At 40.4% G+C, this 19,016-nt stretch overlaps 2 protein-coding genes across 4 annotated transcripts in view; one reads left to right on the top strand and one right to left on the bottom strand.

Annotated features, from left to right (window-relative positions):
* The window catches only part of LOC107671689 (rho GTPase-activating protein 21-like), a 76,236-nt gene extending 59,108 nt beyond the window's left edge, over positions 1 to 17,128 (top strand). Inside the window, exons 9-25 of the mRNA XM_016464599.1 lie at positions 1,957 to 2,103; positions 2,234 to 2,330; positions 2,428 to 2,464; positions 3,701 to 3,823; positions 3,955 to 4,158; positions 5,633 to 5,694; positions 7,635 to 7,768; positions 7,857 to 7,999; positions 8,404 to 8,562; positions 8,656 to 8,734; positions 9,095 to 9,168; positions 9,311 to 9,400; positions 9,728 to 9,853; positions 9,933 to 9,974; positions 11,146 to 11,251; positions 13,967 to 13,998; positions 14,125 to 17,128. Of these exons, the coding sequence (XP_016320085.1) occupies positions 1,957 to 2,103; positions 2,234 to 2,330; positions 2,428 to 2,464; positions 3,701 to 3,823; positions 3,955 to 4,158; positions 5,633 to 5,694; positions 7,635 to 7,768; positions 7,857 to 7,999; positions 8,404 to 8,562; positions 8,656 to 8,734; positions 9,095 to 9,168; positions 9,311 to 9,400; positions 9,728 to 9,853; positions 9,933 to 9,974; positions 11,146 to 11,251; positions 13,967 to 13,998; positions 14,125 to 15,666 (3,197 nt within the window). The 3' untranslated portion in view covers positions 15,667 to 17,128. The remainder of the gene's footprint in view (positions 1 to 1,956; positions 2,104 to 2,233; positions 2,331 to 2,427; positions 2,465 to 3,700; positions 3,824 to 3,954; positions 4,159 to 5,632; positions 5,695 to 7,634; positions 7,769 to 7,856; positions 8,000 to 8,403; positions 8,563 to 8,655; positions 8,735 to 9,094; positions 9,169 to 9,310; positions 9,401 to 9,727; positions 9,854 to 9,932; positions 9,975 to 11,145; positions 11,252 to 13,966; positions 13,999 to 14,124) is intronic.
* A 193-nt stretch (positions 17,129 to 17,321) lies between these two features.
* The window catches only part of LOC107671710 (dipeptidyl aminopeptidase-like protein 6), a 127,069-nt gene continuing 125,374 nt past the window's right edge, over positions 17,322 to 19,016 (bottom strand). For all 3 annotated transcript variants that reach the window (XM_016464645.1, XM_016464646.1, XM_016464647.1), the window contains exon 26: positions 17,322 to 18,850. In XM_016464645.1, the coding sequence (XP_016320131.1) occupies positions 18,701 to 18,850 (150 nt within the window). In that variant the 3' untranslated portion in view covers positions 17,322 to 18,700. The remainder of the gene's footprint in view (positions 18,851 to 19,016) is intronic.

The raw sequence follows: 19,016 nt of genomic DNA, 5'->3' as shown, positions 1-19,016 counted from the left end.
TAATTAAGTTGCTTAAACAACTATAAACAAAACAGCATCATGTATGTATGCGTAGTTTAATACAAAGGGCCGAAAGCCAATCACACAGAGTACATTTTTCATTTAAAAAAATGAGATGCAGTGAGATGGGGAAAAACCCCCGCCATAAAGTCTCGATATATGTTTTTTCAAAGTTAAACTTGCATTAATTTTACATGGCTTTCTAAACATGCGGCTCCTTTGTGTGAGATGTGAGTGCAACGGTAATAGATGTCCCTCTAGAAAATGCGCGAAATATGTGTTCTGTGTGAACGGCTTGGTTTCAGTTTTGATGTAAACAAGGTCTTCTCCGCATTGATGTTCTCTTTTTCTGCAATATTTTTAATGAACAATGCAGCAGCGCCGCAAAAACATTATAATGCAACGACACTTACACCGTCATCGCATCTCGTGCGCCACTGCAACAAAACGATTTTTATTTTAAATTCAACGAATATTCGAAATTCGCATTTTTTTTGACAGCCCTATTGCTCAGTGATATATTGAGAGTATTTTTAACAGTCTTTTGGAATGTTTATATTATAATACAAAATTGACAAACATTTTTTTGAAAAATTATTTGAAGGAACTGACTTTTGTTAAAGGGATATAACAACAGATGAATAACCTTTAGGAAAACACAGAAGACATTTATTTATTTTAATTTAGGAAAAATACAAACAAGATGAATCAGAACCATTCATCTCTTCCTCTTTACTATGAAATAAACATGAATGAACATCAGAAGGAATACTGACAGAAACAGTACAACTTACTGAAAGGTATCACATCTCATGTAATCACTCAGTCAGTGTTTCAACCATGGAAAGACATCAATAAAACAGCTTGTAAGCATTGTCACGTAACATTACATCTACCACAGGAAAGTCATTCAGCCTCCGTAAACTCGTTAGTCAGTTAAATTAAGAACTTTAGGGAGGAGCATGTTGATTAATATTTGCACTGTACTGTATTACATATAATTGTTTTTACTTATGTCTTTATTATTTAATGTATGTTTCAGTAAATCTGTCATGATTTATTACAGCCACTGTTGAAATGTTTATATTTCAACAACAAATTGAAGAGAAATAAAAATTTGTATTATTAAAGTTTGTATAGAAACTGCCTCAAGCGCAGTGTAAATGTTTATGCATGTTTAATATTTATTTAAGTGTTGATTTATTAATTAATTATTAAATTAACTTTATTTTCTGTTTCTTGATGAACAGCAAGAGCTTAATCTAGCACTTTATTTCGAAGTGCTTTTTTTATTCAGTCTATCAGCAAAGCCCTGGGTTTTGAAATTATTTTTTTGTAGTACAATACTGTATGATGCTCCTGAAATAAAACTCTGTGTTAAAACATTGTGACCAAATATTTGTATGTATACCATATATCAAGTTAGTATCAATTAGGGCTGCACGATAAATCGCATGCGATATTTAACGTGCATCTTATCAGTAAAGCCGGTTCTGTAATCAGCGGTAAATCTCCATCACCTGCGGGCTTTCACATTGAGCAGCATTAACTACACAGAGCCGTTGTTCATTGACGAGTTGCGCAAAACCACGTCCATATTCGCGCAATTTTTTGCGCAGCTCGTCAGTGAACAACGGCTCTGTGTAGTTAATGCTGCTCAATGTGAAAGCCCGCAGGTGATTGAGATTTACCGCTGATTACAGAACCGGCTTTCTGACAAGATGCGCGTTAAATATCGCATGCGATTTATCGTGCAGCCCTAGTATCAATTCAGGAGATAAGCGTAGAGTCCCAGCCCTAATAGCAAGGCATATACGATGGGAACATGACTATGTACTGCATAGATGAAAGATTTATCTTTAATTTTTCATTACTTTGTAGTAGCAGCATGTGTGAGCACACATGCCAAAGAGAATTGCGTTATTCACATTTACTGCTCTGTTCATATGTTTACAGATGAGCCAGCCAGCCCTAGTGTAGACCATGATGGCAGCCATATTCCTGCATCGGCTGTGATCTCTGGAGCTCAGGCTGTAATCTCTGACAGCCCTAGCCCTACCACCCCCAGCCCCCTCATGCGCCGGCAACTGTCTCATGACCAAGGTAAGCATGTCTGTACAGATTTCAGATTTTTTTGAGCAATTATTGCCATCTGAGAGCACCATGTGAATGGATCAGTGAGCATTTTGTTGAGCTTGTTGCAGATGTTGTATTTTTGTCTACATGCATGCAGAGTCTCTCAGAAATGCCATTCTGGAATTGGGAACCAAAACGGAGCGCTCAAAATCATACGATGAAGGCCTGGACAACTACCGGGAGGAAGGCCGTGGGTAAGTGACGATTACAAGCATCGGATCATAATGTTGGATATTACTGATACTATCATTGAGTGGTTGTTTGACCTAACATAGTAATTCATTTCCACAGACGATCAAGCAAACCGAGTCTAAGGGTTTTCAAGAAGGTGAGAGACACACATAAAAATCTCCCTCATAAATAGCAGCTTTATTTAAACCAGAATGGTCATTCACTAATAATGCCAACAAAGTCTCTGTTCCAAAACCTTGAGATGCCTATGTTTGGAGTATTTTAAAGGGGTCATGAACTGCCTTTTTTCATCATTTTGTACTGTTCTCTGAGGTCCACTTATAATGTTGTCAAGATCTTTACATCAAAAAACATAACATTTTAGCAGTAATAGGCTATTTTCCTGTTTTGACCCCTTCATCCGAACGCTCTGTTTGAATAGTCGTGGTGGATTGTCAGCTCGGAAGTAAACGCCCACTGCTATGATTGGCTAACAGCTGTGTGTTTGACAGCCTACATCCTTCACAGATGGCCGCTGCTGTGATTTAGGTTAAAAACGCATAAATACTCAGCACGTATCAAACGATCTGTAATAACAGACAAAGCAATAGTGACCACATAATAAAAACAGAAGGAAGGCAATGCAAAGACTATGTTTTTCCACAACTTGGCTCTGCACAGTGTCTTGTTGTCTTCGGAGCATCTTTATCGTTTGGTTTCTGCATAGACCTGCGTTTGCCTCTTGTTATTTACACTACATGCGTGAATCAGTGGGCGGGGCTAAACAGGCAGTGATGTAGGAGCAGGCGTTGATCTACTTCTCCGGAGGCGGGGTTTAGCCACACTATTACGTCATAAAGTGCAACATCCCACAACCTGTCGTTTTGGCAGATTGGCTTCAATATAAGCTGCTTTTAGACTAACGAGAAAGTTTTGAGTTCGGAAACTTACAGGATGTTTTATAGTACAGTGACCTCTTATATGTCAAAAGATCAAGGTGAATTTAGATTTATCACCTAAGGCTTTGCCTAAAGGTCAATCCAAGATATCTCCTCTTAGTCAAATTCAAAGGCAATCCTATTGAAGTATTTGGACAAAAATGCATCCAAAGTGGTCAACGAAAAAAAAATGATGGTGCAGCAGTTTCTGCAAACGATTGTGGGCAGTTCATAGGCACATCATGTGACATTTAATTAAGTGACTAGTCAATGTGATGTACAGCACTCCACATCGGTCACTTGTTAGGTTCCATTTCAGTTAGGGTGTCACCTTAGAAGGGAGCTGCCTATGTAGGCAGTAAACACAAGCAACTTAGATTTTGGAATAGAGTAAAAATTATGCACAATTAGCCAAAAGTAGACGGCAAAATGTCATGTTTGTTCTGGTCTTATAGGCATTGGATGGCCATAAGTCTGATGACTCCAGCTCTAGAAGAGACTCCTCCACTGAGATCTTCAGTGACTCCACCAAGGAGGGTTGGCTGCATTTCCGACAGCTCAACACGGAGAAGGGCAAGGTGGGAAAACTGATCTCTTAGTCCTTCACTACTCGTTTCCCATAGTGGCAGATTCATTCACGAGCATGTTGAATTGAATAGTGATAGTTTTACTATCATACTGTACTTTACATGCATTCTTCTATTTACAGCGAGTAGGAGGCGGTATGCGGCCGTGGAAACAGATGTACGCAGTGCTACGGGGACACTCCCTCTACCTCTATAAGGACAAAAAGGAGGGGCTTGCTCACGTCAACTCGCAACTGGAGGATGAGCCTCAATCAATCAGCATCAAGGCCTGCTTGATTGACATCTCTTATAGTGACACTCAAGAAAACAGCAACCTGGACGAGGAGGTTTGTTGACAATGATAGTGTTTTAATGTGATTGCTAAGGTATTTGTACAGTTGTGTGATGTAAATTTCATAAGTAGCATAGTCCGCATGTAAAGCCAGATTTGTCTAATTGTGTATACTCTGTATGCTCAACTTAGACTAATTAGTTTGTCCACAAGGTGCAAACACTGCCCAGTCCGGTGTGTCACAGTCAAAAGAAACAGATGAGGTGGAAAATAAACCACTAGAGCGTCAACAATAATAGATGCCTGCTTTGGTGAGTGCTCGTGTGAGGGGTTTAAGAGATAACCACAACTCTAGTTTAAATGAGTACAAAGACGTTTTATCAGTCATGACTTCTGGAGAGAAATTCCGGAGACACTAAACAAGGATGACACTTTCTAGTGCGGATGTTTGCACACACTATCAAATGGAGTATCCTCTGCATTCGGCTGTACACATGCGCTAAGTATTTGCATCAAAATGGAAGTATACTTTGGGATTTAGACATCTTTAATGTTGACTTCATTAATGAAGTGACACCTCAAAACTAAGTATAAAGAGGTCAACAGATGCAATTCAAAACTGGCCATGGCTGCATGTTCGTTTCCTTCTGTTGAACACGCCAAGATTGGATGAATTGGATACATAAACAGTTGAAGACTATTGCCATCTTGCTAATGGGCACACCAATTGGGCACACCAAACTGCCATGTGATTAATTACTGTAACCGCAGGGAAATGACAACCGGATAAAGCTGGATTGGCTGGTAGCCAACTGGCCTTCATTATCGGCTATCCTGCTGTGACGTCAAAAGCAGCAGACAGGGAAAAATCTATTTTATGCTTTTATGGGTGTTCCAAAAACCAGGCTCTGATAAAGCATCTGTTGTATACATTAAACTATTTCTGATATTTTCAGAAATCTGATTTATATTTTCTTGCCATTTGTATTATTTGAACAGCTAATTTTGAATCACAATAAATGGAGAAAGTTGTGACATAATGCTGTAGTTACAGCATCTACCAACAGAGGATAACAGGGCCATGCTAACCACTCAGTCCTTGACTCCTTTCTAAACAGTGTCTTATTACACATTTAAAATGTCATGTGAACAGCCTCACAAAGAACTAATATGAGCAGGAAATCATAGCAGATTAATATCATCATGTGAAGTCTGTGAACCATATCTGCCCCCTCAGAGTTGACTGCACAAGCATCATAGTATTGCATAACTTTGTCCTGAATTGAAACCATGTGAAAACCAGCTTACTGCTAACACAACAGGGCTTTGTCATTGGATGAAATCAGTGTCGAGGTGACATTGTTTACTGAAGGTGTGAGGATTATGGGTAGACTTGTTGTTAATATTCGTCTCCTGTGTTTGCCAGAGGAACTGGTTTGCCTTAATGCACACAATCAGGTTTATGTTGCTGTACTCAAGAGGTTTGCATGTTACCACAATGCTAATGATTCTTTATCTTGTGTTTTCAGAACGCTGCCGTAACCAGTACTGATTTGATCAACAGAAAGCTCAAGGAGTATATATCCATGAGGTAAAGAACATGTCCTAGAGACCAGCAGGTCTGCCTTGCCATAAAGGCCCTGTTCCAAATCCTAGTGAGCTGCCCCACTGAAATGAAGCTCTGTTAGCTGTCACTCACATTGAACACCAAACAAAAAGCATGGCCACGCACAAGACTTGACTGGCACTCATGGTTGATTGACTTTGCTACTAGACATGATATTTGAAACAAAACCTAATTATCAAATTGCAAAGGCTATGATTTAAATTAGTAAATACATGCATTATGTATTTTCAGCGTGTAGAGTGACTACTCTTACATGTAAGCAGCTAATGATCTTGTGTTTTTAGTGTCTCGCAGCGGCGTGGTTCATGTTAAATTATCTGTATCGGCATCTGAGTTTGGGTCGATTACAACGTGCATTTGGAAACTAGTATGTATCTTTTTCAAATGAGTTATAGAAGATATAGAAAAATAAAGTTTAAATTGATACTTCAGATTCATTTGAATATTAACAGAGGACACATAGCAAGCTGCTGCGGCAAATCTGCATGATCCAAGCTGCCCTAAACATGTGCAATAATTCTGACTAAAATATACTTTTTGCAAAAATATTTTACATCCAAAAGTGGAAGCACTTCAACTCATTTCTCCCATTTACAACAGCACCATGCAAGTGCTACAGTTACGAGTGTTTTGCAGCCGGTTGGCAGTAGCAAAGAAAGAGCTGTGGTTTGTTCAGTAAATCACTTTTTTTTTTCTTTTCTTCTTCTTTTTTTAAAAAAAGGCTGTTTATTTGTTTTTTTTTGTCGTTCTGCTGTACCGAAAACATACCAAACTATGACTTAGAAACCAAAATATTCACCGGACTGACACCTAACCCCTATTGGAAAGGCAACATGCACCAACCATCTTCCCAAAGTTGTAATGAAAAGCACTTATAAATCGGCTGTTGTCAACAAAAGATAAGCATTGAGGACTCCCCGCAGTTTTCCTCCAAAATTAAAGGCTGTAAAATAATTTTTTTTTATTTTTGTAAATACTCAATTTTTTACAATTTTACAATGAAATTACAATAGTATTATTTATTATTTTGTTTGTTTTTATTTAGTAGTACATGTATGTAATTAACATAATGATAAACATTCAATATTCACGCCTGTATACCTGATGTGCACGAGCTGATAGGCAGAGCACGCGGAGTAGATTGAGCAATTTATTTTTTATTTGATTTATTATTATTATTATTATTTGGTTTCTGTACCCAATATTTTTAATAATATTTTAAATATAATATTTTATTACCCCAATTTATTTATTTTTAATTACAAATGCTGTGAAAATACAGGTATCGGTATCAGCAAGTACCAAAAATAAAAGTATCGGTATCGGACTCATTCTGAAAAAAGTGGCATCGGTGCATCCCTAATTCCTTTTTTCTTCTTACCTTACATATATGATGAGGTAGGGACACACCAAACTGACACCAAAGAACTAGCGCTGAGGAAAGCAATGCATCGCATCGCCTGCATTGGGGCAAAAATGTTGCACTAGAAGACACTGGACAGACTACAGCCGACAGCCATTTAGCGTGTACGCTCTGCACTTACATGACAGAACATAACTGTCCCATACCAGCAAGTGGCAGTCGTCTGTATTCGGCATTCAAACAGGAAAATCGGAAGAGCTAGAACTGTGGATATACAAAACAAGCAGCACTTGCTTTTACCATTGTTTACTCCAGCCGTGCTCTGCCGAGCTCCGCTGCCAATTCGACATGCAGAATCGGCTGAAACGCAGCTGATGGCATCTGACTAGAGCCAACGGTGCGGAACACACCGAAAAAACTAAAGCCGGGCAATGCTCAAAAATCACCCGATATTGCCTGATGGCCATTCATCAGCTTGGTGTGTGCCGAGCTTAAGATTGCCCTGTGTTCAGTGTCCAGTAATATATGTGTGTCATTACAGTGCACCCAGCAGTAAGACAGAGCCGTCACCCAAAACCTCCCGGCAGTCCCTCAGCATTAGACACACCCTGCTGGGCAGCAGCAGTAAGAGTCAGAGCCTCTACTCGCCCAGAAACGAACAGGAGAGGAGTAAAGGTAGCACACAGCATAATGAAATAACACTGAAACCCATCATGTGTGCTTGATCTCAGTGAAATGTTAATGTTAGCGATATGTGTCTCAGATGACTCCAGTCCTCCGAGAGATAAAGCCGCTTGGAGGAGAGGAATTCCAGGACTGAAAAAGAAGCCTCAAGATAAGAGGCCCACTGCTGGCGTCATGTTTGGAGTACGACTGGATAATTGCCCTCCTGCACAAACAAACGGAGTAAGAAATTAAAGAGATTACAAATGCACTACTGCATAATGCAAATTAAACCATTATGGGTGAAACTCACATAAACATGTCAAGGTTTCATTTCACTCCAAGAGCAAATGGAAAAAAAAAATTTAAATTAGATTTTCAATGAAGAAACTTACGCCTTCACAAATTTTTGCTTTGTGACATTATTAGTATATTTCCCCCTCTATGTATCTGAATGTTTTAAATTTGAATCTTTTGTATAACGTAAATGTTTTTAATATTACATTACCGAGAAGTTAAAAAAAATTGTCATGATGGGAAAATATGAATGGTTCAAAAATAGGTTCCATTTTGTTAATGCAAATTTGACTTTTGGAGTTTTGTGACATTATATGGTATTAAAAATAACACTAATTACTGTGTTATAGTTTGTTCCTTTGATCGTGGAGGTGTGTTGTAAGTTGGTGGAGGAGAGAGGGTTGGAGTACACAGGCATTTATAGAGTCCCTGGAAACAACGCTGCCATCTCGAGCATGCAGGAGGAACTAGACACTAAAGGCATGACAGGCATTGATATCCAGGATGATGTGAGTAAACACTTTTGTATTGTGTGCTATTATACATGAGCGCTTGTACCATAAAGACAGACCTGATCTTTATGCTTTTATTTTGTTCAGCAGAAGTGGCGAGACCTCAATGTGATCAGCAGTTTGCTTAAGTCCTTTTTCAGGAAACTTCCTGAGCCTCTCTTTACTAATGGTGAGACACATTGATCGCATAGAATAGATGATTCTTCTGGCTTTATACAAAACACATGAAAAATACTGTGTGCTGTCTCTCATAGAGAGCATCTCATATCGAAGAAAATTTTGCATCTCAGCTCTTTTTTCTCCACATGTGGAGGAAGGACTCCTCCAAGAGGACAACATGGGCCATAGCTCATATGGTCATAGAAAACCAGGCATAATTTCCAAGCCTGAAAATGTTTTATATATATATAGAGAGATTTTACATATGTTCAGCTGAAGTATTTTTGATATAGTATTTTTTTTTTGCAAGGGTACCCTGATTAATACACTTCAGGACTGTTCTAATAATGCTTGTTTGCTCTGACCTTAGATAAATATTCCAACTTTATTGACGCCAATCGAATGGAGGACCCTGTTGAGAGGTTAAAAACACTGAAGAGACTGGTACGGTTTATCTGAAGACCGCTGTTGATTTACGAAATACTGACATTTACTAGATTGGAGAAAGAACAATCTTTTAAACCAGCAATAAAATCCTCAACAGATAACAGGTATAAATCATATTTACTATGCTTATTCTGCCCAGATTCATGAGTTACCAGACCATCATTATGAAACACTCAAGTTCCTCTCTGCACATCTCAAAACTGTCTCTGAAAACTGTGAGAAAAACAAGGTATGAGCTTTGTAAATGTTCGGTTCATTTACCCTGTCTAGGCGAGTTCAACAACCTATTACAAGAAATGATGAATGAAAATACTTTAATCAACTTTAAACTGGTTTTGTAGATAGTATTACGTCACTGTAAATCATCACTTTCATAAAAGTTAAACATTAAATAATATAATCAAATAAAAAAAACTGCAGTGTTGCTCAATTTCGTCTGTCACAGCTTGTCTGAAGAACCTGGAAGCACAAATGCTTGTTGTGTGATGTGGATTTCTCTTACAGATAGAAAAGCGATTGAAAGCCAGTAACGGAAGCTTTTTTTGTATTTAATTAGATGGAGCCACGTAACTTGGCCATTGTGTTTGGTCCAACTCTTGTCAGAACCTCTGAAGACAACATGACGCACATGGTCACGCACATGCCTGACCAGTACAAGATCGTTGAGACTCTCATTCAGCAAGTAAGAGCTTTTTCCTTTCATCTCTGTAAATTGATGTCTGAATTCTGCTTAACTTTCTGTCTGCTTTGCTCTTCTACAGTGTGATTGGTTCTTCACAGAAGATGGAGATGAAGAGCCAACGGTGAGTCTGTAGTTTCCTGACGTTTTTTTCTGAGTGGATTTCTGAGCCCTAAACAAACATCACCATGCTATCACTCTCCAAGAACTGGAGACTTCAGGGTAACACTGGTCAGAAAAATCATCCTCATTTTCTCAGTTTCCCTATTGTCCCATTTCCACCTGGTCCACCTCGCTTTTGTAATAATAATAATAATAGTAATTCATTACATTTATATAGCGCTTTTCTAGGCCCTCAAAGCGCTTTACATTGTCAGGGGGTATCTCCTCATCCACCACCAGTGTGCAGCATCCACCTGGATGATGCGACGGCAGCCATAGTGCACCAGAACGCCCACCACACACCAGCTTATTGGTGGAGAGGAGACAGAGTGATGAAGCCAATCAGTAGATATGGGGATTGTTAGGAGGCCATGATGAACTATAACTGTAGAACTATTTAGTCGCAGACAACATCGAGGAACTTCCTACTCCCTTACCGGGGCAGATTTATATTTTTGGAACCCCAAGGAGAGTTCGGATCTGATGCATTATTTCATTTTTACAGAACAAAAGCTGCATTACAGGTATCTCTGAAACTAGGGTTTGAGGCAAGTTAGATGCTTACTTGAATATAGCTTCATGCAGCTTTGCATCTTTATACTGAATTGATGAGAACCGCTTTAACTCTTAGCGTACAGTGCACAGGTCATACACTCATAGCATACAGTGCTCACCATGCTCTGTCTTTAAAAGGCTGTGGATACTGATCCGTGAGTTAAATCCACTGCTGTTTAATGCAGACTTGCATTGTCTTTTAAAAAGCTGAATACAAAATCAACAAAGAACTAATAAACTAACCACTTCCACTGTATTTCTGCTCTTCACTTTCATTCAGTAATAAATTCAAAATTTATTGTAAGTCCTGATTTGCTGGAAAATAAGAGCACATGGATTTATTCAATCACTTTATGGACATGATAGGCCCCAAGCATTTGCATGTTTTGCATGGAGGGTGAAACTGCCACTGCTCACAAAACACATAATCTTTGCAAACAGTGTTTTATAAAGAAAAAGACAACATTTGTTTGTTTGGAAAAGCTCAAACACACACTGCTCAAAATGGCATTGAAAGTTCGCTATTGCTCATGTTAATGACGTATGAATTTCACCTCTCATTGCTTTTTTTTTGTCAGACCACCGTGGAGCAAGAGAGCACAGTTCAGTCTCAGCCTGTGCCCAACATTGACCATCTGCTGACCAACATTGGCCGCACTGCTCCGTCACCGGGAGACGTCTCAGGTAATCTTGCGTTCATAGTCCAACTGTTCCAGCCTAGGGCTATGAGTTTAGGAGAATGGATATTACTTAAAACCAAAGTGAGACGTTCAGTGTGTTCAGATGTTACTGTGTGTGTATGTTCACACTCTCTTACTATATTTCAGATGATAAGCAGATGCTCATGCTTTCCATTAGATCTGTCAATGTTTAGAGCAAAACAAAAGCAAGCTTGCCAGAAATGTCTTGGTGCATATGTAAAGGTGAACTATTTTAGCAATTTTGCGTATTTGATGAGCTATCTGAAAAAAATTGGATAAAATAGTTCCTATGTATGTGAAGCTTATGAATCAACCTTTTTTCATTGAATTGTTTCTTTACCTTCCGCCATTTTTTTAGACTTGTTGCCTTTATTTCAATGCTATGATTTCTCCAGAATTCTCCTTTTGCTTTGGTTTGTATTGGTTTGAACCTCACTCATTGTCATCCCTCCCCTAATGCTTTAGTCTCCGTTATGACTCCACTCCTCCTTTTCTTTCAGTTCTTTTCCCTCCTTACCCTTCTCTTGTGCTAACTCGGCGTGTTCTTTCCCAAAAGAAATGGAAAAATCAATGATAAACCACCAAAGGATTGCCCGTCTGACCTATCTTGTCTGTAGTGTTTTTCTTCTCCCTTGTCCCTGTCCAGCACTGCTCACACATTACCCAATCTTGACACAGGCCAAGTGGGCGGCGTCTATCACTCGGTGATGTCACTGATGGACTCTGTAATGTCTGTGATGGACAGCTGGGACTGTAGGAAGAAGGAGGAGTGTTGTCCCCAGTGTAGCTGCCTAGTCTGCAGAAATCCCCGATTCTTATAAATTGAAAGCGAATCCGGGACAAACCCACCAGAAACAAAAGAAACCAAAAAAGAGTGTCAGAGAAGTTGATATTTGTCATCGTCGTGCTGCACGTTTCATATCTTATAAGACTATTGTTAACAGAGAGGATACAGAGCTGTGATGGTGTAATGTGTCTGAAAAGCCTCTTTGCTGTCTCTCGTTGTCTCTGAAGCTGACCGCAAGGAGTTCTAGCATGGTATGGTCTTCAGGATTTCCTCCAGTCTTGTGGCGTACAGTAACTGTCATTGATGATGTCTGAATGGGTGTGGTGAGGGGCTGAGCCGGCTCAAATCATAAAGCTCCCGACAAATGTCATACCATTCAAAAGCATTAGTATCTCTTGATGGAGAGTGAGCAAAGGGGCTTTTGAGTGGTGAAGTAGCCCATCGTAAGGACTCGCTTCCTCCTCGTAGCTGCTCTACCACCTTATAGCTTTGGCCCAGATACGCATTAAATATCGCATGCGATTTATCGTGCAGCCCTAGTCTGTTTTATAAAAACACACCTTATTATCCTGTATTTCAGATGTCCCGTATCTAAACTTGTTGCAATGATCACAATTATTTAACCTTCAGTGCTTTAATTCATTCTGCATCTCCATGTTCTGCACCGACAAGCTGATACCGTTCAACATAAACATGGTTCCCCAAGTGACTGATGTTACCTGTAAACAGCGATTTTCTGCGACGTAGCAATGACTGACTGCAAGCGTTAGTTAGAAACCATTTAACTGCTCATGAAAATGATCAGAGACGTGATGTAGTGGCAACCAGTGGAAGTGCAGACTGTGCAGGTCGCATAGTACACCAAAGCACAGTATAACAACATGGCGACTGCTAAAACGTGAACTATTTAAAACGTTCCACAACAACTTGACGTCTCTGTGTCTGTTTTAGGGCTGCACGATAAATCGCATGCAATATTATTAAATATCGCATGCGATTTATCGTGCAGCCCTAGTCTGTTTTATAAAAACACACCTTATTATCCTGTATTTCAGATGTCCCGTATCTAAACTTGTTGCAATGATCACAATTATTTAACCTAATTAGGGTTGGGCGATGTCTACCAAATTGGCATCGGACGATGTCTACAGTGAAACATCGTGTTGGACGATGGCATCGTCTATCGGCCCAACCCTAAACCTAATAGCCACTTATTTCCTTAACATACTAGAAATAGCATGAAATATATTACATAGTGGTGACAAAATTACAAAGCAGGTGAAAAAAACACAAAACTTAACTTCCTAAACAAAATCAAACATTTTATGTTTGCAAGCTTTTTTGCGAACAAGTGGCTTAATATGTATGCGTATTAAGCATATGAATCCCATGATGCAATGTAACCTAAGCTAAGGTAGGTTTACAAAAGTAAAGAATAAAGCACACTCAGCCATCACTAAAAAATAGCAGCAGCATTCAGTTTGCGACCAGATTCGCTACAACTCTCATCCCTTAATACATAGTAAGGATGTCCATCCCTGCCTTGGTGATGTCTCTGAGTTGGGAAAGAATGCCTGTAGACGTGTTCTGCTGGCTCTGTGTGTGTTTGTCAGTGATTGGCGGTTTAACTGTGGACAGGCTGTCTGTCTGTGTGAATGTGTGCATGAGCTGCCTCCTGTTTTACTGCACACTGCCGGGTTCTTGTCATCACTCATTTCTCTTTCCTCCATTTCTCTCTGTGACATGGCTTAAGTGTGTCGCCTTCATCTCTCAGATCTCTACATGACTCCACTGTTTGTGCCGTTCCACTGCTGTTGTGGTGAAGGATATTTACTTATCGTCTCCGGCTCTGTCCCTGCTATATTCCACTTAAAATATCTTGCTTACCTTTTTCTATCCTTGTTCCACTAGATTCAACCACCAGTGACTCTGCTAAATCAAAGGTGAGTACTTTTTTTTTTTTTAAGGAGATCATTACAAAATCAGTATATACAAAAGGAGAAAATTCCCTGAGATTGATCGCATTGCATTGTAAACTTACACTTGTCGTTATGTGCTTGGTTCTGTAGCAGGGTTCCTGGGGATCTGGTAAGGACCAATATAGTAGAGAGCTGCTGCGTACTTCCATCTTTGCTAGCCGCAAACGCAAAAAGCCTAAGGACAAGCCTCAGCCGAGCAGCTCTGACGACGACCTGGATGCTAGTTTCTCTAAGAAAGATCTTCCAGTGCAAAATGATCCAAATTGGCGTGCTGATGACCAAACGGAGGATGCTGAGAGTGAAGTTGGACTTGATGACCAAATAGAAAGGACAGAGGATGATGAGCAGAGCCCAGGAGACAGCCTTGACCTAACCTCTGAAAACAAGCAGCTCATTTCCGAACATCTGCCCCAGGAGACTTGTTCTTCACCTAAGATCGTTGCATCGCCCAAACCTAGTTATCACATGACTCGCCGAAGTTCCCTGTCCGATCCTCCCTCCAACTACGACGACGGATGTGTCTCGGATCTGGGCACGCTTAACAGCACCAGTTCACAGGCCTCAGTACCCAGGATGAGGCATGGGAGGACACCAGGCCACTGGATGGAGAATACAGGAATGGGCCCAGGAGCAGAGGTCTGCTCTATCACATCAGATTACTCCACCACCTCCTCCATGACCTTCCACACAGGGGTGGAGTCCATCGCCCTCAGTCCGGAGGTGCAATCTGTCGCAGAAAGCCGCGGGGATGATGCTGACGATGAAAGAAGCGAGCTCATTAGTGAGGGGAGGCCCATGGAGACTGACAGTGAGAGCGATTTATCGGTCTTTGCCGGTGGCCGAGATAGCAGGCCAACTGAAGATAGCAAACAGCTGGAGGGCAGTGTCACACCTCTGCAAGATGGACCCAACCTAATCCCCTCCCATCGAATCATCGCGTGCGACACCCTGGCACGCAAGAGAGGGAGTCGGCAGAAGACAGACAGCGAGTCTTCAGCAGACGGGAACCGCAGCGACAAGGAGTCTAGTCGGCTCTCGCGAGTGTTAGAGGCAGTCAAAGGCCGCTCCACCGGCAGTCTGAGCTCTTCCTCTCGCAGCGAATCAGAGCAAGCCGAACCCATGTGGCGAATCAAAATCACAGACCGGTTAAAGTGTCGACTGAGGACGTCAGCAGATGACATGTTCGGGGTGGGTTCCCAGTGCACCAGGTCACCCGAGACTCGAAGTAAACGGAAAAGCAATATCCGCCGCAGGCACACCATGGGAGGTCAGCGAGACTTTGCGGAGTTGTCGGTAATTGGGGACTGGCAAAGAGTCCAGGGCAATGAGCTCTCGGCTATGGATCGCTTAAAGCCCAAGTGTAGTTCGCAGGACTTCTCCATCAGAGACTGGATCGCTCGAGAGCGACACCGAGCCAGCAACCCCGAAGTTAGTCTGGACTTACTGGACCTGCACCCTTCCCGATCACGGGACCTGTTATTCGCTGGGTCCTCACACTCCCACTTGGGTCAGCTCCTTAATGGAGATGTAGCGGCCGCTCAGAGCAAGAGCCTAAGCCTGGCTGCAGATGCCCACCCTCACAAACTCTCTGGTGCTCAAGTGGTCCGTTCCCGTTTCTATCAGTACCTGTGAAAGTGTGTGTGAGTGTGCGCTGATGTATACGAGTACACTATTTGAGTGTCTGAGTATTGGCATGTTTTAAGGTACTTGAGTGATGCTTGTAAGCCATGTTGGCATCAACGAGTCGATATCATGAGCGAGAATGTGTGTGTGATGTGAGATCGAGAAAGAGTGTATGAAATTGCTATCGAGCGTTCTCAGAGTTGCAAGAAATGTTTTTAAAACATCCTGTGATATTTCCTTCTGTGAATGAAATTATGTACCGATCCAATGTTGTACAGTGAACAGAGGCCCTCTCACTGTTGGCTGAAGTGCAGTATTGCTGGAAAACTGGGAGAGCTCGAATTCCAGCAAATATGGATTTTAGATTCGAGACGTCACACAATGGAGCAGTTGTAGTTGGCTTGGAAGATAAAGGCAAGTAACCGAGAAATAGGCTGGGCAGGTAGGTCAATAGGATGTTGAGAAGACTAGAGTGTCTTGAGCCTTGAAAAAAGATTAATTTTATTGGAAGTGTAAAGAGGCCCTCAGTGTTGCGATAGATCCTTCAGTAACCAAAACAAGAATGTATCTGCTTGTTGTAATACTAAACAAACTGCCATTTTCATTTATGAAGTGTATATATTTCCCCTTTTTGTGCTTTTTTAGTTTATTCTGCCTGTGTTTGGACTGCTTTGTGTGCTGTGCTTTGGAAAGGTGTCTGTTTCGTTTTTCTTTTTTTAAGTGCAGTGCATGGCAGACACTCGGCACAGTAAACATTTTTTAAATAACGGAAGACAAAAAGGAACTCCGTTTTACTGATGCAATTTGCGGTGTACATGTTACTGTTTGTTGTAATACGACTACTGAGACATGATTACTGTCTCTGGGATAAAGCTGGAAAAAAAGATGAGAAAATAATGGATTGTTAAAGAACAAATCAGGTGTCTTTGGATCATGAAAGTGCCTCATATTGAATACCGATCTTGGGTTGTTGAGGGTGCCACATCTCAGATACATAAAAAAATGTAAAAGATATGTATTATTTTTTTTTAGTAAAAAAACTCAGCCACACTTTCACACATTCATGGAAAAATGAGACGCTTCCATTCCTACAGCATTCCTCCTGGGTCTTAACACTATTTTAATGCATTATTGTTTTAAGTTTTGCATTTGGTATTTTAACCAGACTTGAATTTTAAATATTCCTGTAAAGTAAGTAACTTAATTGTACTTATCTATTACATGTTTTAGCTGCTCCTCATCCTCCGGTCATTTTCATTGCATCAATTTCTTTTTGTAAGTATTGTACGATACAGAGGTGAGGTTAAGGGACCCGGGAGAGTGAACGCGAACATGCTAATCATCTCTGGGGTCTCCAGTCTCCCTGTGTGTGAACAATGCTTCCCTAACTGTTTGTATCATGCTGGGTCTGCTCATATGGTGGACGCACATTGTAAAACACTGGAAAATAAACCCTTTTTTGTCTGATAAATAATTAGTCCTGTTATTTCATTTCCTCATCAATTTCAGATTTACACCACAAGGGGGCAGACTGCCATTGCAGGAATTTGCATAATTGTGATGGTTAAGAACAAAACGCTGAAACTTTATCCTATAAATGTGAACAGCATAAATGCAGCCATATAGAACCTTGCAGTATCTTGCTTTTAAGTGAATAAACAAAATGGCTTTCAAAATGCTTTATGTACAGGGTACACACAAGTAGGGACCAAACCAGTTGTACGCGTCAGTGCGTCTGCTTACAAGACAGGATTTCACTTACAACAATAAATTCAGTGGAACCACATAGGAACATTCAAGCTGTCAAAAGTAACAACACGTAAATAGATACATTAAAACAAAAGAAACCATCTTGCCTCCATGCCAAATTATAGAGCAAGAAAATATATTCTATGCATAACGTTCTTCAACGACATTTGTAACCACATATGAGAAAAACAAGACACATAAAACACAGACCTGCCCAAAGACACCAGTCCTATGTATTCTGTATTCACAGTTAATCTACTGGATTACTTTACAACTCAACTAGTACACAGGACTGTAAAGAAAATGTTCTTGGCAGGATTGTGGCATGGTTCTCTTTGATAACATAAAACTTTACTTCTAAACTTTTTTTTTTTTTTCTAATTTGTCCATAAATTTTTGGTCCTACCTCATGGACTGCCTGTCTTAAGCAGGTTTACTCCAATAAGGCACAGTGACTAAATGAATATCCATTTGCAGCTGCACTAAAATAAAAAAAAAGACTACTTTTCAGAAAGGGCCGATTCAAAAATGAACAATATGCCATTGTGCCCTCATGCGGACGCTGATGTGGATAGTTACAACAACTGTTTTACAGTAGCACATTTGATGGAACAAATAGCCTCATGAAATGAGCAGAACAAATTCCTGTATAAATTTGTATGTAAATGCTTTATGCACATTTGTTCAGCTCCAATATTTTTTTATGTAAATTACCACATTCAACTGACATATGAAATGGTTTTATAACTATTTCGCGCAAATTAATTCAGCATGAATAGGCCTGATAACGATGACATTGACGACAGAAACAAATGGGTTCACAAGGACATTTATACCCAAATAAAGGCCCTAAACTGGTTTGAACTCATCAGAACGTTACACAGCAGGGAAAATAATGCTATTGAGTAAATTTGCAGCTTTTAATTCCGGCCAATCATTCTTCTGTATATTGTGCTGTCGTCTCTTAAAGCTTTCTGTCAGCAATGCATGAATTACAGAACACAAGCAAAAGAGTTTTGACTGAATCACGCACGTCCAGCTGGTTTTCTCACACTGCTTGTGTGGTGCTGTGAGTATGAATTGGTTCATCATGTACCTCCACAGGTTCTTATATCACCAAGTCATTCAGATTCTTTCCTGAAGGCAGTGAGCCAATCAGAGTCGAGGGGCGTGGTCTATGCAGAGGCTCAGGAGAAGCCATCAGAACTACTATGGGGATGGAGGAGGGGGGGATGGAGAGGAGGAGTTTGCATATTGGGCTGTAAACTGGCTTGTGCTGGATCTGAGTAGAACTTTAACCATCATCCTCGTTGTCCTGCTCCACTTTATCTTCAGTCGGTATCTCTGGGGGTCTGAAACACTCCACGAAGAAGTTGACCAGCGTTTGACTCAGATGTAGCTGCGAGTCTCTCGAGTGAAGGAAGTGGCCTTCATCTGGGTAGATCTGACAAACAAACAAAACTCATTCAGTCAAGTACCAATCATTTTACTACACTAATGTGACTGATTTCTAAGTTACTTTTAAAAGTAATGCATTACAATATTGCGTTACTCCATAAAAAAGTAACTAGTTACGTTACTTAGTTACTTTTTATGGAAAGTAATGCGTT

The sequence above is a fragment of the Sinocyclocheilus anshuiensis genome, unplaced genomic scaffold, assembly GCF_001515605.1.
Source record: "Sinocyclocheilus anshuiensis isolate Anshui unplaced genomic scaffold, SAMN03320099.WGS_v1.1 scaffold524, whole genome shotgun sequence".
NCBI classification, from domain to species: Eukaryota; Metazoa; Chordata; class Actinopteri; order Cypriniformes; family Cyprinidae; genus Sinocyclocheilus; species Sinocyclocheilus anshuiensis.
Note: the sequence above shows the minus strand (reverse complement) of the source record. Positions and strands in the feature narration are given on the sequence as shown.